The 18,182-nt window shown below is 49.5% G+C and overlaps 1 protein-coding gene across 1 annotated transcript; it reads right to left on the reverse strand.

Annotated features, from left to right (window-relative positions):
• Window positions 1–572: 572 nt before the first annotated feature.
• On the reverse strand, window positions 573–16,981 carry CLRN3 (clarin 3). The gene is made up of 3 exons (NM_001105504.1): window positions 16,682–16,981; window positions 7,708–7,887; window positions 573–1,171 (listed from the first exon to the last, which is right to left on the reverse strand). The coding sequence occupies exons 1-3, from the start codon at window positions 16,908–16,910 to the stop codon at window positions 891–893; spliced, it is 690 nt and encodes a 229-aa protein (NP_001098974.1). The 5' UTR covers window positions 16,911–16,981; the 3' UTR covers window positions 573–890.
• Window positions 16,982–18,182: the final 1,201 nt, after the last annotated feature.

Here is an 18,182-nt window from a genome sequence, read left to right on the forward strand (position 1 = left end):
CCTGGCTCTGACTCAGGATATACCTGCAAGTCACAGACCAGGACCCCACTGCTTACTGAGCCTCCGGCCGCCAGGAGTCTGCGATGGGTGATGCTCTCTCACCCGTATCGGGGACACTGCAGCAACCGAGCAGAGCGTCAGCTGATGGGGTTTTCAGAACTCACCACAAAATGACATTTCTATTTTGACTGAACTAACCACAGTCTTTTTAAAGCAAAAACATATTTAAGCTTCTTAGCATGAGGCTATGGGGCTATAATTTCCATCTTTCCTTGATCTTCTTCCTTCCTCGTCTTTTCCCTGCCAAAAGTCTACCTTGGAAACTCAAAACTGAATGTCAGCCTCTCTACCCAGCACTGGGTTTAAGTTAGATCAGAGGCGGAGGGACCAGAAGCCCAGGTCACACACCCCTGAGTCTCTCCTTTCCCCTCTAACACCCAGTCTAGGAAAAACAATTTCTGGATCCTCTGTGTCTACAAGTCTCCATTCACAGAGTGGAATCAAAATGCGTGGTCCCTGCTGTGGGGAATGAGGTCACAGGTAGCAAAGTGCTTTGAGCAACTCAAAGGGGAGGCGTGTAACACAAGCCTTTATTACTTAAGAGAGTGAGGCCGGGTCAGAAGGTCGACAGGCTCAGAATCATGGCTTTGAACACGACACGGACCACAGAGCTTTCTTCTTCACCTTCCCCACCCTCATGGGAAGCGTCTTTTGTCAAGGGTGCATCATTTATGAAGAGTGTAGTGTCGTGAGATGTGAAAATTATCCCCGAGTGGCAGTCGGACAGGGCTACACTTTTACCTGCTGACTGACTCAGCCACGCCAGCCAGTTACTGCTCTGAGAGCTGGCGTACGACAGGAAACCTAGCCACCAAACGAAGACACACACTTCAGAATAAAATTCCATCCCTCGGCGCAGACTCCATGGGCTTTCTCTGCTCCTGCTTCCGCTGGTATCTGGCCTTCTGGTAGAAGATGATGATGACCGTGGTGACCACGTTTAGGAGGATGACCAGCAGGGTGAGCCAGAACGAGTATCTGTAAGCGTGGGTCGTCCCTTGCTGAGTGGCAGCTGGATAGAGTGGGTACAGCCTCTGGGCCAGCTCTTCCGAGAGACGATTGGACTGCGTGTTCCCCACAAAGAGCACCATGGTTATGAATGTGAAGGATGCTGAAGGGAAGAAAGAGTTTGTAAATAACACGGTGGTATATTTCAATGAATATTTTTATATTTAAGACCTTTTTTTAGTGGAGGTTAGTTGCTTTTCAACGTTGTGTTAGTTTCGGCTGTACAATGAAGCGAATCGGCCCCATGCGTGCATGTGTCCCCTCCCTGTTGGACGTCCCGCCCCCCCTACCCCAACTCCAGCCCTCTAGGTCACCACAGGGCCTTGAGCCGACTCCCTGTGCTATAGAGCAGGTTCCCGCCAAGCTACCTGTTTACACACGGTGGCATGTGTATGTCTGCCTAATCTCCCCTTTCCTCCCACCCTCCCCTTCCCCTGTTGCCTACATCTGTGTCTCTATTTCTGCCTTGGAAATAGTTTCATTTGTACCGTTTTCCTGGATTCCATATATATGTATTAATGTACATTTTTAAGTTCATTTTTTTCCCCTTTATCAAACATGTACTCTGTGGGCATTCACTGACCATCTACACTGGGATTTACTCTCTTCTCCGCGTTAGGGAGAAGGTAAAAGAAATGAAAAACGCATGCTAGACTCTAGACCCCAAAAGCTAACGATAACACAGGGCAGCTGTGACCAGGAGCAAACATTCAGCTCAAGCCCTTTCAGAACGAGTTGAACCCTGCCCACTTCCCAGAGTGATGAACTGAGCCTGTGCACTGCGTGAGCGACGGGACAAGTGACTGATCACAGGGGTCGACAGGACAACTGTCCAGAGAGGACCAGTGTGGTGGGGAGGCTGAGGCAGGACGAGGAAAAGAGCCAGCCCGAACATCCATCCATCGTGAGGCACAGTGAGCTCAGAGCATCTGGGTCTGGGAGACACAAGTCCAGCTGATGGGGAGGGGTCTGGAGGGTTCTGAGCACCGGATACAGAGGTCGAGCCCACCTGGGCAGCTCTGAGCACCAGCCTGGCAACTGGGGTCTCATTCCACCCACAACAGGGGACAGCATTTAACCAGGAAAGCTCTCTTTAGTAAGTGAGTGAAAACCACTCAGTCGTGCCTGACTCTTTGCGACCCCATGGACTATACAGTCCATGGAATTCTCCAGGCCAGAATCCTGGAGTGGGTAGCCTTTCCCTTCAGGGTATCTTCCCAACCCAGGGATTGAACCCAAGTCTCCCGCATTGCAGGTGGATTCTTTACCAACTGAGCTATGAGGGAAAGCCCTCTTTAGTAAACCATCCTTATTCTTCACAATGTCCTGCACTAGAGAACTTTCCCCAGTCTTGGCTTCGGAAAGCCCCCTTGGCTTCAACCGTGGTTCTGGAGTCAGAGAGAGCAGGGTCAAGGCCTCCAGCCGCAGGTCTTGGGAGATGCGCTAAGCTGCTCTGAACCTCGATCCTCATCTTCCAAAGGTGGGGAGCTACAAACCCCAGGGAGCTTTGAGGCTGCTTGGGTCTGTGGGGGGGTCGCTGGGGGATGGGTTTCCTTTCGCGGTCAGGAGAATATCCTAAAATCAACCGTGGTGATGGTGGTGATGGTTGAACAGATTCGCGAATACACTAGAAATCACTGAATGGTGCCCTTAAATGGGTAGACTGTACAGTATGTGAGTCATATCTCAATAGATTGTTCAAAAAGGCAGAGGAAGGAGGGTCAGACGGCAGCTGTGCTGGATTTGTGATGAGCCGTGCAGTGGAGTCGGGCTGACCGTGCCAGGCGGCCATCCAGGAGTCCCCAGGACAGAGGTCCAGACTGACACACGCTCTCTGACTCTTCCTCTGCTGACATTTACCCAAAACTAGGAGGACATTTGGCACCCAGTGTGCCCTGGTCATAACCCAGACCCAGGGAGCAGCCCTCCAGAGGCCCTAATTAGAGGGCTTCTGGGTGAGGCGTTTTCATTCCCCGTGATGAGTCTTTCATCTTAAACCTAATGCTTTTATTTCTTAATAATAACAGGAGTGGGAGTACACGAAGCCCCTCCCCTCTGCACTGTGTCTCACACCCCACAATTATCCCTCATTCTGCTCTTGGGAAGTTTCTTCTAAAAGCTTTAGTCAGAAAGGAGCAAAACCCAGAAATGGGCTACACGCTGTTCTCTGAAGTGTATGCTCACGACTTTGACTTGAACCGTGAGGGGCACCCACCAACGGACACGGACACTGAGCTGCGCCCCCAGCAGAAGGGGACGCCGCTCACTGCCTGCTTCTGTGGTTCCTGGGACAGAAGGTTTACGGGGCCTGGAGGAAGCCCCGTGGCAGATGGAGGAGCACCGGAGGGCTCAGGGCGCTGGCCTTCCACCCCCCTGGCCTGTCCCTGTGGGCATGGGACCTGCCGATTACAGGTAATGATCCCTTATCAGGGCAGTCACCTTGAAAGTGAAAGTGAAGTCGCTCAGTCATGTCCGACTCTTTGCAACCCCATGGACAGTAGCCTACCAGGTTCCTCTGTCCATGGAATTTTCCAGGCAAGAGTACTGGAGTGGGTTGCCAATTCCTTCTCCAGGGGATCTTCCTGACCCAGGGATCGAACACAGGTCTCCTGCATTGTAGGCAGATGCTTTACCATCTGAGCCACCAGGGAAGCCCTTAAAATTCCTGGCTCTGACACTGAAACACTAGGTGGTTTTCCAGTAGAATTCCTTATTCAAGTGAAATCATATTCCATGCCCATTGGCATTGAATTTCAACAGAGATATGCAATGGTTTATTTTAGAGCTTGAATAGCTGAACAAGGACTTGAACGAAGTTTTGCATAAAGTTCAACAGTACTGCTGTGAACTTCCTCCAGACCAAGGGCTCCAGCCTGCAGATCAGGCGACAGACATGAGACGGAGGTGTGAGGAAGAAGCACAGGAAATAGTTCGGCACGCAAATTCCTCCCTGCTCTCGGGTTCCCAGGCTGAGGACCAAGCGTGTCGGAGCAGACCATCTGCAGTGCTCTCCCTGGCTCCGCCGTCATCTCCAGCACCTCTCAGACTACAGTTCTGTCCCCTGTGGTCAGGGTCACCACGCCAGGCTGGGCTCAGAGGGCACAGGGGCCCGGGAGGTGAGGCTGCGCTTCATGTTTTTGTCCTCAAAGCAGCATCTCTTCCTGTTGCTTCAGAGACAAGCCAGCAAACTGCTCCCCTTCCTCCTGTAGCCAAGGAGCCTGTGTCCAAGCCCAGCCTGGAGAGGCGTGTGCGGCCCTTCTCTCGGCCTCCAGGGCACCTCAGGGCAGCCTGACCCTGCCCCCCATGCCAGAGTGACCCAAGGCAGGGACCCAGAGATGGCATATTTGTGCACAAAGCCCGCTGCAGGCTGAGCCTCAGAGGGACCCGAGTTTTCAGCAAGTTCTTCAACCAAACAGGGCCCAAGTCTGCCCTTTGAGAGTTGGAGGCTGCTCACCTCCACCCTACACATCAAAGTCTCCGATTGTGCTTCTGCCCACCTCACAGCCGCTCTGTGTGTCAGAACTTGCCCCGAGCCTGGGGAGGAATGTGGCAGGAGCTTGCTGCCTGTCAAACAATTCTTTGTTGTTAGAACCAGGTGTGGACTGGGGGTGGGGAGGCTGCTGGCCTTGCTTCCCGTGTTTTCCTCGACAAACATGCATCAGGCCTCTGTCCTGGGCAAAGCCAGCTCATAATCAACAGTGGAGGAAGACACTGAAGCCAGGGGCTTCCTCCTGCAGAGACGAGGGATGGGTTCTGGACCCTGCGGGTGTAGACGGGGCAACGAGGGTGGACTTTGTCCTGCTGGCCTCACACCCAACCCACCCCTCTGGTCCTAGTGATTGACATTGCTCTCAGATCCCCACCTCAGACCCAGCTCCAGGTGCTCAGTGTCCTCAGCCAAGGTGGGTCAGTCAGTGAATTCAACCCTGCCAGCTATGGAGATGGCTCCGGAAATGGAGGAGGCCAACTCCAGCAAGAGTCAGGTTTTGGGGGGAAAAGTTATCTTTTTTCCTGCAGTTGCTGCATCTGTGATGGGCCAGAAAGAACTGGCAGATGTCTTGCCTTTAGGAGGACCGCTACCTACTGACAGAGGGAACACTGGAGGAAGCAGAGGTCTGATGGCTCAGGCTGAGATCCTGGATCCAGCTGTACCTGAAGCCACCACTTCCCTCAGCTTCTTCATCACATGAGCAAGAATTAAAACAATCTATTCTTTTCACCCTGGGAATGAGTGCCAATGAGTCTTGCCTTTGGTTTGGTTGACAGACGTGAACTACAGTCATAGAAGCAGCTTGGGGCACAGAACCCTGGTGTCCAGATGAGGGTCTCTGAGTTTGGAACCAACCCCTCCAGGTCCACCGTGAGATGGGAAGCCCAAACGCTCATTCCTGGCTGGCAGCTCATGCCCTTTAAGTTGGGCATCTGCTTGTTTTGATCACAAATGCACAGAAAGAAAGGAAAGGGCTGGTCATGTGCAGATGTGGCTACACCAGCCTGATCCCAGACTCTCAGAGCTGAGAGGTGGGTGTGCAGGCCTGCCCAGGGCAGCCCGGATTTCCACCTGTTGTCCTGCATGATGTTTAGGAATCCCAGCTTGTTTGGTCAGAGTGTTGAGAGGCTCTCCCTTGTATCCATGCCAGAATGGGGTTGGCTTCTTAAATATGAGCTTGAAAAAGGCCACAGCGGAAGTGTGTGTGCACTCACACCAGCCAGGGCTGTGCTCAGGGCTTCCCTCCCCGGAGAGCCAGGTGTTCATGGTCTCAGCACAGCACTGCGGGGATCCACAGCACAGTGGCGCCTCCAGCCACCTACACTGGCCAGTGTGACGATGGCCTCACAGGATAGGAAGCTACCTAGAGCTCGTCATCTGAGGCATCTTGATACCCCCATATCCAGAGCTCCTATCTTCTCCCTGAAAGTTCCTGGTCTGTGTTTAAATATACCACCTGCAACACACACATGACCACTGCCAGGGCCATCCCATTAATTCAGTTCAGTTCAGTCACTCAGTTGTGTCCAACTCTTTGTGACCTCATGGACTGCTGCATGCCAGGCCTCGCTGTCCATCACCAACTCCCAGAGCTTACTCAAACTCATGTCCACTGAGTCGGTGATGCCATGCAACCATCTCATCCTCTGTTATTCCCTTCTCCTCCTGCCTTCAATCTTTCCCAGCATCAGGGGCTTTTCCAATGAGTCAGTTCTTCACATCAGGTGGCCAAAGTATTGGAGTTTCAGCTTCAGCATCAGTCCTTCCAATGAATATTCAGGACTGATCTCCTTTAGGATTAACTGGTTGGATCTCCTTGCAGTCCAAGGGACTCTCAAGAGTCTTCTCCAACACCACAGTTCAAAAGCATCAATTCTTCAGCGCTCAGCTTTCTTTATGGTCCAAATCTCACATTCATACATGACTAGTGGAAAAACCATAGCTTTGACTAGACAGACCTTTGTTGGCAAAGTAATGTCTCTGCTTTTTAATATGCTGTCTAGGTTGGTCATAACTTTTCTTCCAAAGAACAAACGTCTTTTCATTTCATGGCTGCAGTCACCATCTGCAGTGATCTTGGAGCCCCCAAAAAATAAAGTCTCTCACTATTTCCACTGTTTCCCCATCTATTTGTCATGAAGTGATGGGACCAGATGCCATGATCTTAGTTTTGTGAATTTTGAGTTTTAAGCCAACTTTTTCACTCTCCTCTTTCACTTTCATCAAGAGGCTCTTTAGTTCCTTTATGTTTTCTGCCATAAGGGTGGTGTCATCTGCATATCTGAGGTTATTGATATTTTTCCTGGCAATCTTGATTCCAGCTTGTGGTTCATCCAGGCTGGCATCCCATTAGTAGGATGGGCCATTTTTGATCCACTCTTGAGATCAGGTTCTTGTGGTGGAGAGAAGGACAGAGCAGGAGAAGCCCCACTGTCAGGCAGGGGCAACAAGGCTCCCACTGGACCAAGCCCCTGGGCAAACACAGTGGCCCCAGAACCCATGAGACCTCAGAGAGTTCAAAACACTGTGACCGCAACTGGACCCCACTTCCCATTCCCCACCCCAACACCTTTCCCCCCAAACAGACAACACAACCTTGCAGCACCACCCAGCCGACACCCGGGATTCACAGGTCGCCCACAGCAAGGGCGTCGGCCCAGATGCTCCAATGGCCTTCTTGGAGGCTCTGCACCACCATCATGTTCAGATGTTAGGCCAAGTCGACTGCTGTTCTATGGGGGCAAGAAGCGAGCTAAATAAATGTGCATGTGTGTGTGTGCACGTGTGTGCCTCTCCACATCACATGGAGCCTCCTTTGCAGTCAAGCACGCAGCAGGAGCCCAGTGAATGCTTTATTGACGTGCGTGTTTCTGTTTAACGCCTCACCCTAGATACTCTAAGGCAAAGACTGGGTATATCATACATTTTTAACACCTAACACGCCCAACTTACCCACAGTCTGCCCCTCCCCAGGGCACCCAAAACACATCTGAAGATGCTGAATAAATGCTGTAGGCTTGCGAAAATAAGCCTCAGCCCTCCACACTTGACTCAGCACACTCTTAATGCCCAGGGTCCGACCGTGAGCGTGTGTGTCCTTGTGTGAGAGGGAACCAGGGGGACAGAGGCCGGGACTGGCTGGTACTGACCGCTGAGCCCGCTCCAGGTGTACACGCCCGTCGGCCCCAGGAACGTCTGGTAGGGGTTGCTGACGCTGTTGCAGAAGGTGAACCCAGCACTCAGCAGCGAACTAAACAAACCAAGGGCCAGGAACACGATGACCACCGAGTGCAGAGTCTTCGGAGAAGAATTGGTCAATGTCCCTAAAACTGAAACAAGGTCTGGTAAGTATGTGGTGCCCCTGACCCAAAGACCAGCTCTGGGCCCCAGGGCTGCTCCACCCTCCTGGGGCCCCTTCCCACTTCGCCTGCTTAGGCACTGGCGCTAGACACCCTCAGCCTTTTCATAACAGTTCCATATTTCTGGAGTGCAGGGGAGTGCCCAACATGGATTTGCACACATGTAAAATGAAACACGGATGTCCTGCGCCCTCTGCCATCAGTTCCTGCTTTCGTCACCCTCCTTTCTCTGACCACCAGCCAGCCTCCCCTGGAGTCCATCTGCTTTCCCCGTTCCCTCCGCGTTTACAATACAAGATGGTCAGACACCAGAGGCGCAGTGGCCCCACTCTTACCTGGAAGCCCAGCCACGCGTTTTTAGCACATCTCCAAGAGCTGTCTGTGCATTGAGCCCCTTAGGAGACTGCCGTTACAGTCAGTAAAGTGTTTACCAGGACGTTCCGTGAAAGAAGGTAGAACCAGACTGGGAGTAAGATTTCGGAGTCCTCAGTAATCCGCTAACAGCATCACTGGCAGAGCAAGGATGGGAACCTTGGTAGGCGAGATGAGAAAGCCTTCCTCAGCGCTCAACCAGGCCCAAGAAAAAGGACTGGAAAAGGCAAAACGGTTGTCTGAGGAGGCCTTACAAATAGCTGAGACAAGAAGAGAAGCAAAAGGCAAAGGAGAAAAGGAAAGATATATCCATCTGAATGCAGAGTTCAGATGGAAAGCCTTCCTCAGAGATCAATGCAAAGAAATAGAGGAAAACACTAGAATGGGAAAGACTAGAGATCTCTGCAAGAAAATAAGAGATACCAAGGGAACATTTCATGCAAAGATGGGCTAAATAAAGGACAGAAATGGTATGGACCTAACAGAAGCAGAAGATATTAAGAAGAGGTGGCAAGAACACACAGAAAAACTATCATCATCTCACATGCTAGCGAAGTAATGCTCAGAATCCTTCAGTAGTAAGTGAACTGAGAACTCCCAGATGTTCATTCTGGATTTAGAAAAGTCAGAGGAACTGGAAATCAATTGCCAACATCCGTTGGATCATCGAAAAAACAAGAGAGTTCCAGAAAAAACATCTACTTATGCATCATTGACTATACTAAAGCCTTTGACTGGGTGGATCACAATAAACTGTGGAAAATTCTGAAAAAGGGAATACCAGATCACCTTACCAGAGAAATCTGAATGCAGGTAAGAAGCAACAGTTAGAACCAGACATGGAACAACAGACTGGTTCCAAATTGGGAAAGGAGTACGTCAAGGCTGTATACTGTCACCCTGCTTATTTAATTTATATGCTGAGTATATCACGAGAAATATCAAGCAAGCTGAAGCATAAGCTGGAGTCAAGATTGCCGGGAGAAGAATCAATAACCTCAGATATGCAGATGACACCACCCTTATGGCAGAAAGTGAAGAACTAAAGAGCCTCTTGATGAAAGTGAAAGAGGAGAGTGAAAAACCTGGCTTAAAACTCAACGTTCAAAAAACTAAGATCATGGCATCCGGTCCCATCACTTCATGACAAATAGATGGGGAAACGATGGAAACAGTGATAGACTTTATTTTCTGGGGCTCCAAAATCACTGCAGATTGTGACTGCAGCCATGAAATTAAAAGACTCTTGCTCCTTGGAAGAAAAGCTATGACTAAACTAGACAGCATGTTAAAAACCAGAGACAAAGGTCTGTCTAGTCAAAGCTACGGTTTTTCCAGTAGTCATGTATGGATGTGAGAGTTGGATTATAAAGAAAGCTGAGCACCAAAGAATTGATGCTTTGGAACTGCGGTGTTGGAGAAGACTCTTAAGAGTCCCTTGGACTGCAAGGAGATCCAACCCGTCCATCCTGAAGGAGATCAGTCCTGGGTGTTGACTGGAAGGACTGATGCTGAAGCTGAAACTCCAATACTTTGGCCACCTGATGTGAAGAACTGACTCATTGGAAAAGACCCTGATGCTGGGAAAGATTGAGGGTAGGAGGAGAAGGGGGTGACAGAGGATGAGACAGTTGGATGGCATCACCGACTCAATGGACATGAGTTTGAGCAAACTCTGGGAGTTGGTGATGGACAGGGAGGCCTGCCGCCCATGGGGTCCCAAAGAGTCAGACACGACTGAGTGACTGAACTGAACTGAGGAACCAGGGTGGGGGCGGGAGAGAAAGGGTCAGAGCTTCCTTCTTTTCATTCCTGTTTCTCAGGGCCCCGAGGAGACAGCCGGAGTTTCTCACACCTTCAGCCAAAGCAGCTTAAAAGAACAAAAACCGAAACAGCCACGGAAGATTTCTTGTTCTGCTGTGGGTGGCGAGTTTTAAGGAACAGGGCCCTGGAAGCCAGAGGGGACCCCGGATGCTGTGCAAGCAGGAGCTGCAGAGTGTCATGGCAGCCTGTGTCCTGGGAACAAGGAGCCCTCCATCTGCAAGGTGGCCCTTTTCATCCCTGTGGTATCGTAGCCATTCAAAGGTTCTTCATCCTGCATTTCTATGATATTAACCCTGGGTCCTAATGCTCCTTTGGGACCAATGCAGAATCCACTCCATCCTCTCCTGCCTGGAGCTTTTCCCAATATTTGAAAAGAGGATGTAAACCCAGTGTGTTATTCATAAAATGTGATCCCACAGCTCCTGCCATCCTGGCCCTGACTCTACACACACTCTAGTCTGACCATCCTTCCCATTCATGATGGCCAGATGGGCTCAGCACTCCTGTTAAGATGTGACACTCCCTGCACCATCCTCTGTCTATCTCTAACACCTACGTGTTAGTCGCTCAGACATTTTTATTTTAAACAAGCAGTATTCTGTGAAGGAGCTAAATTTGTCATCAACGGACAGAGGGTAGAAGTGAAAGAGATTTGAGCCAGCAAGTCTGCCTTCAGACATCCCGGCAGTGGGGATATGGTCGTAAAGACCCTCGTGCATGAGAGAATTCATCCTGATGGTCAGGTCACGTGGCCCGGCCTGGGCTGGAAGCGTCCCTGGCTGGATGGAGCAGGGACGCAATGCCAGGCGTGCAGGGCTGAGCAGAAGGTAGGCGAGCGTGGCAGCTGAAGCCTGCAGAAGAGGACAGAGGCAGGAAAGGAAACGGCCAGGAGGGAGACACGGGTGTGGTCTCTGGTGAGCAGCCACAGCCCTGCCAACCCCACAGGAGACCAGGAAGGACGGGAGAGGGAAATACCAGCTCAGCAACATGCAGGCCATGAGCTCACTGCCCAGGGAGCCGGGCCCTGGGGGCAGAGTCCAGCGCACACACGGCTGGTCCGCTCCTCCCTGGTACTGTCTGGCCCTGTCACTATTTCTGTTAGTGACCCATGGGCGGGGCTCAGTGCTCTGCACAGCCCGCTGGTTTACACACTCTGGATATGTCCTCTGGGTGATGCGCTCGGTAAGAACTCTGACAGGCCTTGGCTTAACTGAGGACATGGTCCTCTCTGTCACCCACTGATGCCCAGGTGAGGAGCCCTGCCCTCCCGGGAGGAGGAACCACCTGCACTGAGACTGTTCCAAGGTCCAGCCCTCAAGCCCGAGGCTCGGGCTTCTTGGTCTGTCTCACCCCGGAGACAAGTGAGGAGCTTTGCCAGGCTGTGAGGCAGCACACAAGTATTTAACAACTTGTGGAAGATGACGCCAGAGTGAAAAACAAGAAGCAGGACACACCTGTTTCAAGGCACAAGGTCAAATGCTGTGGATCCTTCCAAACTTAGTCATCCCCGGGAAGAACCGCTTCTCCTGCATTCCACGACCCTCTGGCTCTGCCTCAGCATCAAGGAGGAAGCTCCAGCACCAGATCAGGAGTTTCCTGGGGACTAAGGGAACTCTGTCCTTAGCCAATGGGACATAATTTGGATACTTAACTAGAAAATAGGGCTTCCCAGAGGGCACTCGTGGTAAAGAACCCGTCTGTCAATGCAGGAGACACAGAAGATGCAGATTCAATCCCTAGGTCCCCTGGAGGAGGAACTGGCAACCCACTCCAGTATCCTTGCCTGGAAAATTCCATGGACAGAGCCACCTGGCAGGCAACAGTCTATGGGGTTGCAATGAGTCAGATATGACTGAGCAACCGGGCACAACTAGAAAATAAAAATTTCAGCATGGGAAAAATGTCACGTGTCCAAGTGCCTGAAGTCCCCTAGGGAAACTTTCTTACTAACTCTGTAAATGGGGGGTCATTTGTGAATGGTGAACATTTTAGAGTAAATTAGAAAGGAACAATCTGGTGAAGCTCAGTGGTAAAGAATCCACTTGCCGATGCAGGAGTCCTGGGTTCGATCCCTGGGTTGGGAAGATCCCCTGGAGTAGGAATGCCACTCCACTCTTCTTGCCTGGAGAATCCTACGGACAGGGAAGCCTGGTGGGCTACAGTCCATGGGGCCACAAAGAGTCAGACATGACCGAGCGACTGGGCACATACCCAGACATCAGTTCTCAAAGGGGAGTCAATTTGACTCATACTTTTCTATGAATTAATGTGACAATTTATATTAAGTTTAACTGCCACATTTCAAAATTGTATTTCAGCTTCTGAGTCCCCTGCCGCACAGGTGTGACAGCCGTATCTCCTGCACCTTCCAGCCACCCAACCTTCCTCTCAACCCCGCTTAGAACTCAGAGAGTGAAAGCTAGAAATTCGGTGAAAGTTGAGTAAGAATGAAATCACAATCAACCTCCACAGCATCTGACAGCTGCTTTCTGCCTACAAAATTAGCAAATACATTCAGTTCTTTTTTTCTTGTTTTGAGGGGCCCAAGCGTCAGAACTGAGAAAGCCATCTCACAATTGGACCCAATTGTCCGAATTCTGGCAGCTCCGGCAAAGAGGCCAGAATGCACTGGGAGGTGGGCAGTGCGGAAGTGAGGGGTCATCTGAACATCCGGGCTTCCTGGGCCTAAAGATTTATATTCAAGCCCCGCTGGCCACCTGGCCCTTCTAGTCTGTGAGAAACTGAGGCAGAGCCGCTGGCTTTTATTGGGGAGGAGCAGCCTCCATGCCCCACTCAAGCATCTGGACACCAGGGGGCCTGACCCAAGGGAACTCCTGAGTCTCTGGGCCCCAGTGTACCCCTGGAAGGGCTCGTTGACTTCACAGACACCAGAGTGTGGCCTGGGAGCTCTCCCGGGACGTCCCAGCTGCTGGCCTGGGAAACTGACCAGGGTTATCTCAGTCGGGGAAGGGGGGCAGGTGGCTTCCAAGGTGGCTCGACGCAGTGGTTTAGAATCCCTGGGTTGGGAAGATCCCTTGGAGGAGCAAATGGCAACCCACTTCAGTGGGCTGAAGTGGAGAGCTCCAGTTATCTTGCCTGGGAAAGTCCATGGACAGAGGAGCCTGGTGGGCTACAGTCCATGGGGTCACAAAGAGTCAAACACAACTGAGCGACTGAGCATGCATACACACACATCTCTGTGAGAAGAGTAGGGAAAAGCCTTTTCTGCCCCTTTATGCTCCACCTCCCAGTGGGGTCACATCTCTAGTGGCAAATAAGAAGTCACTCCTACCCGAGGGAAAGTATGGGATGTATGTGGGGTAGGACTGGTGGGTTGGAGTGTTAAGAAGGGACTTTTTGTACATTCTGGAGAGATAAACCTCCTTTCTTTGTTCTTGCAGTTACTTGATTTTTCTGCTCCAGATTCACTTCCTTCATCATTTTAAATGTGAGCCAATAGTACAACTCTAAGTTCCCTGAGAACAGAAAGGGATGGGAAATAGACTTGGAGGAGGAGAGGCACATTTGGGGTGAAACACCCCAGTGTTCTCATAGCGACCTGCACATGCCTTTAACCTACAAGTAGGGCAGGCTCCTGGATTTAACCGATAAGGGTGTCTTTCTCTAGGAAGACCGAGTGGTGAATCCACCCAGGCAGGGGCTCTGTGCAGTTCCACTCAGGATCCAAGCCCCTCACTTATGTAACAGCTGCCCAGGGAGGATTTTTTTTAACTGAAATTAAATAACTAGAACTTTTGGCGTAGCCAGGCAACGTGCTCACTCATGGACACATGGTCCTTTTCATCTGGGTGTTGGGCAAGCTGGGATTCTCAGGACGAGGCTGGTGGAGCTCCCAGTGAAGCTGAGCTGCCCAAACAGTCTAGTTATACCATGGAGAGGTTCCTCCCCAGGTTGGACTGATTATTTTCCCCCGGGTGACACACCGTTGGCTGAATTATTTTTGCACGTTGAGCTCAGCCACTGTCGCTTCATGCTGCTCTTTCATTTCAGAAATCGACAGCCCCAGACTGGCACCATGTGATAAATCTTAGGCTGGAACAGAACAGGGTTTTAGCAATATTTATAACGCTTTGGAGGTTTCAGTCAGAACTCTTCCTGGCTAAGAAACTGACCTGGTTAACTTCTTATGTGAAAAGGCAATCCATCACTGCAGGGCAGAAAAGTGGCATTCATATCAATGACTTTACTGTGCTGCCAATGGCCGGTTTCTGATTGGAAATGAGCCTGTGTGGTCCTCAGGAAACCATCTCATTGCAGGCTTGTAACTCTGCTCCCTGGGGACTGTGTCCACACACCTACACCAGCCAAGGCACCATGTACCCTGTGGCTAAGTGGCTTTTCCCCTCTCTGCAAGGACAGTTGGCAAGTGTTCCCACTTCAATGACTGCTAAAGCTGCCTGCACTGAAGGCCCCCTGGGTTCTGAGCGGTCCCAAGCATATTGTTACCCCCTGAAATTGAGCAGCACCTCAGTGTCTGGGAGGTGGAGTGCTGTCTAAACACCTGTGTGGCTGGAGGCAAGGACCTGAAGCTGGAATGTGGGTCTCTGGGGACCGAGAATAAAAAAGGAGAGCCAGGCAAGGCAAATGCAAATACTCTGCCTCCTTTGTGGGCACACACTGCCCTGCAGTGCCCACCGGGCCCTGCTGCCTTCAGGGTTATCATTGCCCACAGCTGTCCCCACCCTCCGACAGTCACCGGGCTCACGTCACCCCCACAGGGCTCTAGAGACAGGCTGGCCCACCCAGATCTCCTCTGAGCGCCCCAGGGGGCAGGGAGTCAGGGAGCCCACTGAAGCCCTTTACCTCAAATGGGAACCAACTGGCTGTAAACAGACACTATGAAAATTTAAAAATTACCAGACTGTTAACTCGTACTTTCAGACTTGAACACGTATCTGGAAATTCAGGAGCTGGAGGGAGTTTTGGTTTCGCAAATTGTATTCACAGAACTGAAAGTGGGACTGAGTCTTTGAAAGTCTTTGTCTCTTGTTGCCACGAAGTGAATTCTCCTTTTCCCGAGGAGCTGAGGTCGGTACCAGAAGAGATGTGTAACGCTGCTAAAATACTGGCAGAGACTTTGCTTTTGCTAAGGTCTAAAAGGCAGATTCATAATTTTTAAATATAATTATGCTGCTCTGGAATTAAGGAAATCATTTCATTAATAAGGTCACGAATTAGAGCTAGAACTTGGAGTTACGGTCAAAGGCTCAAACTCCCAACATTATGCGTGGCAGGAGGACTAAACACTCCATTTGCGTAAGACAGAAAATGATGCAAGTTTAGGGCTTCCCTGGTGGTCTAGTGGCTAAGACTCCAAGCTCCCAGTGCAGGGGGCCCAAGTTCGGTCCCTGGTCAGGAAACTGGATCCCACACGCAGCAACTAAAGAGCCACATGCTGTAAGTAAAAGGTCCCACGACCAACTGGGAGTCACACAACTTAGTCCCACAACTAAGATCTGGTGCTGAAAATAAATAAATGAATAAAAATAAACACTAAAAAAGGCAAGTCAGCACTTGAACAGAATTAGACTTCTGTAATATAGCTGAGAGCTTTTTGTGTCTTATAAACCTACCATCTTATGGCCTCAGGAAACACTAGTTTAAAAAAAATGACGTATGTTTACAAGGAAAGAGGTGATGATTGCCTAATACCTGATAAAGCCTGTATAGTAAGCTGCATTGAAACACCATTCAGAACAAAATCTATTTAAGGTCCTAAATAGTTTATAAATTATGCTTTTAAATTTAGAAAGCAATGGTATGTATTTAAACTTCGAATGCCAAGTAAGTAGCTAAATTCTGCTTATTCTCAATGAATTTTTGTTGTCTACACATTGAGAGTAGAGCAGTAGTGTGTACAAAATAAAAAAAATAGGAATTTCTGTAAAATATTCAATTAATATAAGTGATGGAAATTTAATATCAATTCCAACAGCAATGAGATTGTTTGGAAGTAAGAATGCAAATTCAAATCATTGAAAGAAATGAGGCTGAGATACAGGGGTAAGAAATTGCCCATATTTTCTACTTCATATTTTCTTGTCAATAAACTCTGGTGCTGTTTAAGCCTTCCCTGTGGCTCAGATGGTAAAGAATCTGCCTGCAATGCAGGAGACTCAGGTTCAATCCCTGGGTTGGGAAGATTCTCCTGGAGAAGAGAACAGCAACCCACCCAAGTATTCTTGTCTGGGAAATCCCAAAGACAGAGGAGCCTGGTGGGCTAAGATCCATGGGGTTACAAAGAGTCGGAGATGACTGAGCGACTAACACACACACACACACACACACACACACACACACACACACTGTTTAAACACAACTCTACTAGAAGGATTTAGACTGTTTTGCTAATAGACCCAACCAGACCGGAGGAAGCTGAAAAAATTTGGCGAATTTTCAAGATTAAAAATATGAGATCGTATCTACAGCCCAATTAAAATTTACCAGGAAATTATTTCTGAAGGGCTATTTGACCAGAATACAGGATGGCGTGAATTTTACCCAGTTATTTCAGCCTCACTGCGCGCATTCAAAGAGCTATAATTACCTTCAAAATTTTTGTCCGACTCTGCAAGTCCGTGATTCAATTCTTGAATACTCTTCCCACGAAGGAGTCCATAGGTGATGATCACACTACCATTAGAAGAAGAGTCGCTGATGGCGATCGTACTGCGGATCCACTGTTGGGTCGCCAGAACGAAGCAAAGGACGATGAAAGCCCCCAGGCTGGTGACGAAGCTGAGTAAGAACGTCAGTGTTTTCTTTGCCGTCGGCATTTTCTCAGGACGATAAGGGTCCTCGGGTTTTAAGCAGAGATCTTTTTATACTATTTTGGGGCCTTCTGATTTGGAGTCCAGTGTTTAGAAATGGAGTCTCACACTTTCTTGTGAGATATAAAACCTCACTCTTCAAGAGGAAGGGTTACACTGATGAACATTGGACTGTGACTACGGCCATAAAGATTTACGGTAGCTGAACTTTGGTCTGGAGTGACGGGTTGCTATGGTTACAGCCAACCGGGAGGAACAAGGGATAAACACAGTCTTTCTGAGACATCGCCAATCACACAACTAACTTAGGACTCTTTTTTTTCAAGTGCTTTGGAAACAAAATCAGCCTACCACATCAGGACAGAAGTAGAATTCCTAAATAATATGCCCTGTACCCCTCAAATGTTACCGATTCTAGCAGCCAACAACACAGAGTCCCATCAGCCGAGGGTTAATGATGTGACCCTAACAAAGGTTTCAAAGGAAATCCTAAGGAGATGAAGCTCTTGCTGCAGGTCCTAGGGATTGGAAAGAGGAAAGCTGACACCTTATTTTTAGACTTTGATAAAGAAGTGCGCCTTTCAAATTTCCTCTTTCAAACTGGATCACACTCCTCGGTTAAACTGTAACTTAAGAGGTTTCATCTCTCTCGTTAGTTCTCTGATGGAACTGATTCTGAACAATCCTTCTTTGTCTTTGCGACTCCGTTCTCTCTGTTGAGCAGTGAATAGTTTGTAAACGATCCTTTCTGGCCCTTAGAGGAAGTCCTCCATTTGTCAAGAAGATCATTTCTTCAGTTAATAAATAGATGTTCACAGCATATTAGGTACACTTCTTTTTATTATACTCTGTATCCAGGACTTCCCTGGTGGCTCAGGGACTAAAGAATCTGCCTGCAATGCAGAAGACCCGGGTTCAATCCCTGGGTCGGAAGATCCCCTGGAGAAGGGAACGGCAATCCACTCCAGTATTCTTACCTGGAGAATCCCCATGGACAGAAGAGCCTGGCAGGCTACAGTCCACAAGGTCTCAAGGAGTCGGACACAACTGAGTGACTAACATTTTTTCTCTGGCTCTAAAGTTAAAGTCATATTATATATATACATTTTCATCCTGCGCTGTTCTTGGGTAGCACCTAACTTGTTTGTGGAATGAGTTGATAATGTCTGTTTTTCCCAGTAGAATAACCAGGCCATCACTCATTTAACAATGTTCTTTTCTGGCCATTTTGCGTATTATTAGTTTTTTTGTTCATATAAACTTGCTTGAGAACAGGTT

This window comes from Bos taurus, chromosome 26, assembly GCF_002263795.3.
Source record: "Bos taurus isolate L1 Dominette 01449 registration number 42190680 breed Hereford chromosome 26, ARS-UCD2.0, whole genome shotgun sequence".
Lineage (NCBI taxonomy): Eukaryota > Metazoa > Chordata > Mammalia > Artiodactyla > Bovidae > Bos > Bos taurus.

Excerpts from the sequence above, each read along its gene's own strand:
- CLRN3 (NM_001105504.1), bottom strand. The coding sequence starts at position 16,910 with ATGCCGACGGCAAAGAAAACACTGACGTTCTTACTCAGCTTCGTCACC. Across the intron at positions 7,888-16,681 it reads GTCGGACAAAAATTTTGAAG|TTTTAGGGACATTGACCAAT; the intron begins GTAATTATAGCT and ends ACCTTGTTTCAG. Across the intron at positions 1,172-7,707 it reads CACCTGGAGCGGGCTCAGCG|CATCCTTCACATTCATAACC; the intron begins GTCAGTACCAGC and ends TCTTCCCTTCAG.